The following is a 7953-nucleotide window of genomic DNA, read 5'->3' on the forward strand; positions in this document are numbered from 1 at the left end:
GCGTATTAAATACAAAACCTGCCAATTTCCCATAAAGAGCTAGTATCTTATGGGTAATTTTTTTTTTTTTTAACTTTCACATATTTAATTTATGTTAAATACAAAACATACTAGTTTTCCTTTGGGCGCTATTTAATCAATTTTTTCCATAAAGAGGTGGTATGTTTCCCATAAAGAGTTGGTACAAAACATACTACAATACCTGCTAATTTCCCTTAAAGAGCTGGTATCTTATGGGCAATTTCTTTCTTTTTTTTTAACTTTCACATATTTAATTTATGTTAAATACAAAACATACTAGTATTCCTTTGGACGCTATTTAACCAATTTTTCCCATAAAGAGCTGGTATGTTTCCCATAAAGAGTTGCTACAAAACATACTACAAAACCTGCCAATTTCCCTTAAAGAGCTGGTATCTTATGGGCAATTTCTTTTTTTTTTTTTAACTTTCACATATTTAATTTATGTTAAATACAAAACATACTAGTTTTCCTTTGGGCACTATTTAATCAATTTTTCCCATAAATAGCTGGTATGTTTCCCATAAAGCTGGTACAAAACATATTACAAAACCTGCCAGTTTCCCATAAAGAGCTGGTATCTTATGGGCTATTTAACCAATTTTTCATATTTAAACAAATTTCCAAAACATAAAATAACGTATTTGAAAGTTGCGTTTTTATTTGGAAGAACACATTCCTTGGATGCATTTTTCACCCTTTGGGAAGAGACTCAAAAATCGTCACCTTTTGGGTGATTGTTTAAAAACTCCTTTTTTTTGGGAATTTACTCCTTATTAATGCGGCCACTATATTTATTTTCTGGTATTAATTTTTTTATTATTTATGATTTTCTTATGTTTTATCAAAAAGTTAATAACTATTGTAGTTACAATTATGAAGATGTTAATTTGTCGTATGTGTAATTCTTTTGTTTTAGAAGAATTATTATATCAGAGGTAAATTTGAAATTTAATTGCATTTAATTCCGAAACACTCATCAAACCAAGCATCAGGAATTGGAATGATGCTAATTCCAATGTGTGAACCAAGCTAGATATTGGAATGAAAAGTTTTAATTCCAAAACCAGAGTCTATGATTCCATTTCCATTTCCGATTCCAATCTGTGAAACAAGCAGCCCCTAAAAGAGTTCTATGTGAACAAATAATATAAGACCCAACTTGCTTCCATTTCACATGTCAAGTGGAAGTAGGCATTGTAGTTGTTTCAAAATTAATAAAAGAGTTTAGGGTTTCATATGAACATATAAGACTCATTTGATTCCATTTCATGTGTGAACATATAAGAATTTCTTAGGAACATATAAGACTTCACTTGATTCCATTTCAGAACTAATAAAAGAGTAATATGTCAAGTGGATTCCACTTAATATGTTAACAAGTGCATACCACTTAGTATGTGAATACCGAATTAGCAAGTGCTTGCTCTGTTAAGTAATTGCTAATTACTAGCCATGTCAAGTGGTTGGTTGGCTTGGATCAGCATAAAATTTCTAGAAAACACTCTCAGAAATAAAAATGTGAAAAGCCAAAAAAAAAAAAAAGAAGCACTACTACATATAAAAGAATTAAGACAACCTTTCAAAAAAAAAAAAAAAGACTAAAACGAGGGCGAAACTTGCATCTGTTCCAACCTCCGGTGAATAGAGAGTACCATTTCCCCTTCTCCAGTTCACATGTCTCCAGCAGCTTCAAGAATTGCCACATTTGGGTTATCTTCTTCTTGTTGTTGCACCCGTTCCACTGTTCTTCATCCACCCATTTTGCATAATCAGGTAATCTCTTCTGTTTGTGATTTCTGCTGTCGGTTCAAATCATTAGTGGCATTGTAGCATTTCCTTTTCTGGTTTTGCTGTGAAAGCAAAGGCTGCTATTCCGATAGCATTTTCCCCACAAGTGCTCTACCTGCGGCGGCAGAATGGGAAGAAAATGCTTATATTGCCGAATTATCGGAATCATCATCACCCTCTTCGACCCTGTTCTGTAAATGATAACCAAGATAGTCAAGTAAGGTGCTCGAACTATCGTTTTCCCCATTTTTTTTTTCAATTCAGTTCAATCAAGTCCCTGTTTACAAGTGCTATCTTATTATTAGGATTAAATTTTTAATTCTTTTCAGCATTTGAAGTATGTTTTTTTTTCCCATAAGAAAATGAATAGTATATCATAGAACATTGATCTTGACACTACGGAATTTACTATGTGAACTTGTTCAATTATGTGGAAAAAGGCAAAATTGCTTTGTTTTTTTCTATTGTAATTACAACCAGCCGTTTTCCATCATGTTCTAATTACAATAAAAAAACGGTGTCATTGTTTTTCCATTTAATCAGAGAAGTCAAAATGAGTGCCAATAAGGAATTATGAATGCCACACTTCTTATTTGTTTTGCACTCTCCATTACCTTTTAACCATGTGAATCCGACAAAAATATCCCTAGCTTTTATCACTTTCTCAACCATTCCCTTGTTATCAATAATAGTTAAAATGACATGTACTCTATTAACAATTTTGGTGCCAATACAACACGCATATTTTTCCATGGAAGAGAGATGGAATGTGACTAACTTTGGAGAGTTTTCAGTTATGGTAGTTATGAAGAAATGAAATGCTAGACTGCTGTACCTCGCTGTGGTCATAATTATTTAATGTTATCCTAACTTCATAGATCCTTAAGGATTGATTTTGTCCTATGATGAAACGACCCCTGAAACTAGGTTTAACTTTGGATCGCATGTTCTAATAGTGTTCTTAGCAAGCCCTAGAGCATGATGAAAATTGGTTTAGCATCTATAACTTGAGTTATGCCGTAAGTGAATACAAGCTAATTACTGTAAATTAGTAGCATGGTATTCTTTTTATGAGGTTTGATCCTTTTAGGCATTTCAGATGATAGCACTCTGATTACTGACACTTGTTGAAATCCTTATCTATTCTTGTCTTCTAATAGGAATTATATGACAGTGATTCTTGCTGTATCATTGTAGTTATTGGCTAGTAATTCGAATCATGCAAGTGTCCATTGCTGGAAGGTTACTTGGAATTTTTTGAGGGGTTTTACTTATTGAATACCTACTATGGCGATAAAATATCAATTGTTCTCCCGTTGAACGTAGAATCCTTGACCAAGCAAGTTATACTAGGACTTTCTTTTCTCAGTTGTCTCTTGGTTTTCTATGTTTGAACTGTCTTGAACATGATCTTGCTATGTTTGTATGCTTCAACTTATTTATCACCTTTCTTGTGATCTTAGACTAAAGAGTCATCAGATATCAGTTTGCCAGAACAGACAGGTAATGGTTATCTTAAAGTCTGCCTCTAAATCACATACACCATAGATGTTTATCATGATATACAATTTCACCATCTGGATTAAATTGTTGAAAGGCTCTGATAATTTGTTTCACCTGTATATTGTGTTAGATTCGACTGGAAAAGAAAATCATCAGCAAGAGTCTCTCACAACGAATGAGTACTTACCACCTACCTTACCATTTTTCAGTTCTGTTACTTTTTGTTCTTAAATGGTGATGAAGTAACCTATAGAACTTGTTCATTTAACTTACATCTCAGATTCACTTTCCTGGCCTGAAAAGGGCTCCTCGTCTAGTCCGAAATACCTTTATTCTTCACACCAATCTTCTTTGGACTATGATTTCTAGGGGCAACTCCAGCTTGATAGCTCTGCTTAATGAAACAGAATATCAGGGAATAAATTTCACTGCCGGAGCCTTGCAGGAATGTTTTCTTGTGGTGTTTGGTGTTTTGCAGACCAATTTTATCCATCTAATAAATCAAGAGATTCTTTCATTAATAGGTAAAATATTTTTTTTTATTGATTTTCAATTAACTTTCATCAACTAAGACTTAATGGTGCTTCTTGAAATAGACAATAGTTTTACTACAATCTTAACTTTTTTACTACAATCTGAACAAAGGCCAAGTACTTCTAGCCTGTGTGAATGTCGACACCAGTGATCTCAAAATGTTTCCTTTTGGGAAGATTAGATAGTTTTAGTAGGTTAATGCTACTTAAAATTAGTCTATATTGCTCATTTAATTGCTAAAATTATTCTAGCTCTTTATCCAAGAGCTCCTGTAGAAATCTTTTCACAAATAATAAACAACAGTTGCAGTAATTCTGCAGTGAGAACCTAGTTGTTGATGTGATGAAATTAATCTTGACAATTTTTGCTTCATATGGGTTTTTATTTTTTCACATTTTGATCACTATCTTTGACATCACCAATTTTGCGTTCATTATTCTCACTGGAAGAACTTGCATAGTTTTCCAGCATCTTCAGTGTCTAAATAACCTGACATGAATCAGAAGCAATATCTTATTTCTTGATGTTTGAGTTTTCATTTTTCTTGCTTGACTGGTCTTGTAGGATCTTGAAGAGGTTGAAGAGATATGGTGTCGCAGGAGTGCTGTCCTATGGCCTCTTAAATACTTGTTACTATCTTTCTACTTTTCTTTTTGTATGGTGAGTTTAATACAACACAACTGATGACAGTCATTCATGGGTGAAGTTCTATTGAATTCAGGCTGTTGTCTAGCTACTTTGCTTAGTTAGAATGAATACATGTTTATTAGTAACTTCTTTTCTAAGTTAAGTTATAGTATCTTGTGAGTACTTTTGCATACCAAACAAAGTTTGAAGTTCAACTTGTTCTTTTTTGGGCAGAAGTTCACCTTGTTATTAATGTGGAGCACTTAACAAGTCTTAGGGAGTTAGATATAATCCATTCTTTCCTCTAAAACAAAAGTTTCAGGATTCCTAAAGCGAAAAATTTAATTTTGGGGATTTTAGTTTCATTTGCGTCCTTGTATCTAAAATATTCTCATTTGCATAAGTTTGATTTGCATCCTTGTATCTATATATTTTCTCAAGTTTTTACATTGTCTCTCTATCTGACCCTATAGCTGATGCTGAAATGGATGACCTAATTATAAATTGTTATTGCCTGCTTCATTACATACACTTCCACATTCATCTAAACTTGATTAGACATTTTTCAGGTTCCAGTGTGGGCATAAGATCATCTTAAGTTGTATACTGTTCATTGAAGAAATGAAAGCTCAATCTTGTCGAATTTCTCTCTTTCTGGAGGGTTCAACTTGTAATATGAGAATATATGGTTATCACTCAGATTAACTTTTTGTTTGAGGCTTACTGTAAGTTTGAACTATGAGTAACAGAAATGGTTTTCCTAATTCCCATGTGAAAAATAATAAAATTGCAATGTCTTGAACCTTGTCCAGTTCAGAATCTATTCTTAACCCACATCTTCTGAGTGCCACATTTTTCAGCACATGACATGTATTATTTACATCTGCAAGTTGCGACTTATTTTTTATTAAGTGCATTGAGTTCAACTTGATTGCAGGCTTTATGTTGCCCCTGCACCTGGGAGAATGGGTTATGTTGCAGCTGCTGAGAGGTGGCATCTGTCTCTCCCTAACTGTTTCTGAGGTTTACTGAACATGTAATAATGGTCCTTGGAAAGCAATTATTGAATACTATGGTGGATTTGAATTATGTGTTTGATTACTTTTAACCATGTAGTTCAGGACGTTACTCACATCCTTAAGAGTTTTAAGTAGTCAACTGGTTATTGCTTAGGAAAGTAGCTTTTTTTTTTTTCGAAGTTTTTATCTGCTTACCATGTAGATTTTATGACTATCTTCTTGTTTGCAGATTTCTTAAGATATTGGCTATGGTGTGGGCTGGTAGCCAAGTTACTAAGCTTATCCGAGCAGGGTGGTGAGCTTCCAAATTTAGTTCTTCCCCCTATCATAGCGGCTTTATCATTTAATTTATCTCTCTCTCTCTCTCTCTCTCTCTCTCTCTCTCTCTCTCTCTCTCTCTCTCTCTCTCACACACACACACACACACACATCCCAGCAGACAAACTTGCCGACTAACAAAAAGTTAAAAATAGAGAAACTCTTGCACAAGTAATGGCAAAGAAGAATTGATGATCTTATGTGCTAACAATTTGGCACTTATATCTTGAATCTTATCCGCACCATGCTCATTTAAATGTCTCATTGGTTTGCATGATATGTTAAAACTTCAAAGCTTGACTACAGCATTTTTATTTTGTATTCCATTCTTTTGTTAATTCTTTCTGGCTGCTAGCAATCCCTACCTGGATAAATATTGGCAAGACACAAAGATAAGAAAGAATATTGGGGATGATTTGAAAGAGAAATTTTGTAAGGGGGCCGTCCCTGGGAATTCCTACCTGCCTCCTTGTGTTACCTGGATACTTGTTCACAGAAAAGGGTCCAAACCAAAAGACAAACACGGAATGTAATTGAGTGGCTAGATGTTCTAACAGTTTTTGTTCTGTGAATGCAACTTTTGAGTTATATCTATTTTTTTTTCTTTTTAGTTATATACCTTTTATCCTTTCTCAGTGCACTGAATAAATTTACTTTCAAAATAAAACTGCAAAATTTTTTTTCTAAAATCAAGTAATTCTCTACTGTCTCAACCTTTTCCATGTTGAAGGAGTGACGTGTTTGAACGTTATGTTTGTTTAGGTTATAAAGTTGGTTAGGCTACATTATCATGAGATGATTTCTCTCTGATGGTGTACTGAAGCAAGTGAAAAGCTTTTCTAGCTGTGATGGTAATTGAAAAGTTGATTGTGTCATTTTACCGTGACACTGGCTTGATGGATGTCAAAACTGATCTCCAATAGCTTTTATCTCGTATTACTACATAGCATTTAGCGTGCACTTGCAGTTCTTGTTTGTTCAGTCTGACAGAATTTTCTGTGGCACTTTTGAGGTAGCAATAATGAAACTCCGCCTGGTGCCTATTATACAGGGCTTTAGCACTTGCGCCTGCTGTTGACAGGGGGTTGTCATGGTTTACTATTAAATACAAGTTCAAGTCACAAGGAAAGGTATGTGAGCATTGAATTCATTCTTTCTTCTTTGTTAATTTTTGTCGTTTATCTTCTCAACATATAGATTTTGTGAGTGTCTTGGTACTGGATCTCCAGGCTTCCATGGCAATAGCTGGGTTTTGTTTTGGACTGGCTTTCATGGTCTTCCTTGTGCTGACATTGCTCTGGGCATAAAGTTTCTCACAACTTTTGTATCCGGTTTTCCGCTGAAAGAACTCTTCTGGTGATTCCAATATCATTTAAGTAGCCAACAAACGTGGCGTATTTGTTAAAAGACTCGACCTTGCTAACATTTTCTTTTTATGTGCTAATTGTGTTTGGCTAGGAGGTTATTTGAAATAATTACTATGACATTTTTTATAATATAATATATGTGAGATAAAAATTTAATTGAAAAGATTGATTGAAAAACGTGTTTATAATGCAAGTGAAATAATATTTAAGAAAAATTTGTTATCCAAACACGGGCAACGTTGACACGAGTGCACTTAATGGTCCATGAAGCATTGCCTTTCTTGTGCGAAAAAAATCTGTGGAACTTCCGGGGTTTTATGATTGATTGGGTCAAGGACAAAAAAGGACTGAGGGCAAAAAGGGTTGTTTGTTGTTGCAAGACTTGATCAACACGATGACAATGGAGGGTATCATGGAATCAGGTCCAGTTATCAGAGGCTGCGATCCAGCAGTTTTGTGTCTATGATCAACAAATCTTTTTATCACAATCTAAACTTTCTCCAACCTCCTACCCCCAACATAGCTTTTTTTGCTAATTATTATCATAAAAGGAATCAATGATGAGAGTAAATTAATGACTTTGAGTTTAATACTATCAAAATATTCTTGTGGTGTAATAGGAAAGGTTGGCCTTTGCAATCGGTTGACGAGCCAATTGACGGCCAATGTATGTTTCGTATGAACATTGGAGAATTTTTTTTTTTTCTTTTAAGTGGAAGATTTTGAATTCAAAATGTTCTATTTACAATCCTTTTTATTTTGTCATTCAATCC

At 34.1% G+C, this 7953-nt stretch overlaps 1 protein-coding gene across 3 annotated transcripts; it reads left to right on the top strand.

The window, feature by feature from the left end:
* The first annotated feature begins 1533 nt into the window (after positions 1–1533).
* On the top strand, positions 1534–7349 carry LOC113732572 (uncharacterized). Of its 3 annotated transcripts, XM_027258442.2 has the most exons (10): positions 1549–1797; positions 1889–2029; positions 3276–3315; positions 3446–3494; positions 3723–3839; positions 4414–4509; positions 5414–5467; positions 5725–5790; positions 6865–6943; positions 7043–7349. In XM_027258442.2, the coding sequence occupies exons 1-10, from the start codon at positions 1699–1701 to the stop codon at positions 7118–7120; spliced, it is 819 nt and encodes a 272-aa protein (XP_027114243.1). In that variant the 5' UTR covers positions 1549–1698; the 3' UTR covers positions 7121–7349. The 3 variants fall into 3 exon arrangements, with proteins under 3 accessions (XP_027114245.1, XP_027114243.1, XP_027114244.1); XM_027258444.2 differs by lacking the exons at positions 6865–6943; positions 7043–7349 and adding an exon at positions 6576–6722 and having other exon boundaries at positions 1534–1797; XM_027258443.2 differs by lacking the exon at positions 3723–3839 and having other exon boundaries at positions 1553–1797.
* The last annotated feature ends 604 nt before the right edge of the window (positions 7350–7953 follow it).

Source organism: Coffea arabica, chromosome 2e (assembly GCF_036785885.1).
Source record: "Coffea arabica cultivar ET-39 chromosome 2e, Coffea Arabica ET-39 HiFi, whole genome shotgun sequence".
Taxonomy (NCBI): domain Eukaryota; kingdom Viridiplantae; phylum Streptophyta; class Magnoliopsida; order Gentianales; family Rubiaceae; genus Coffea; species Coffea arabica.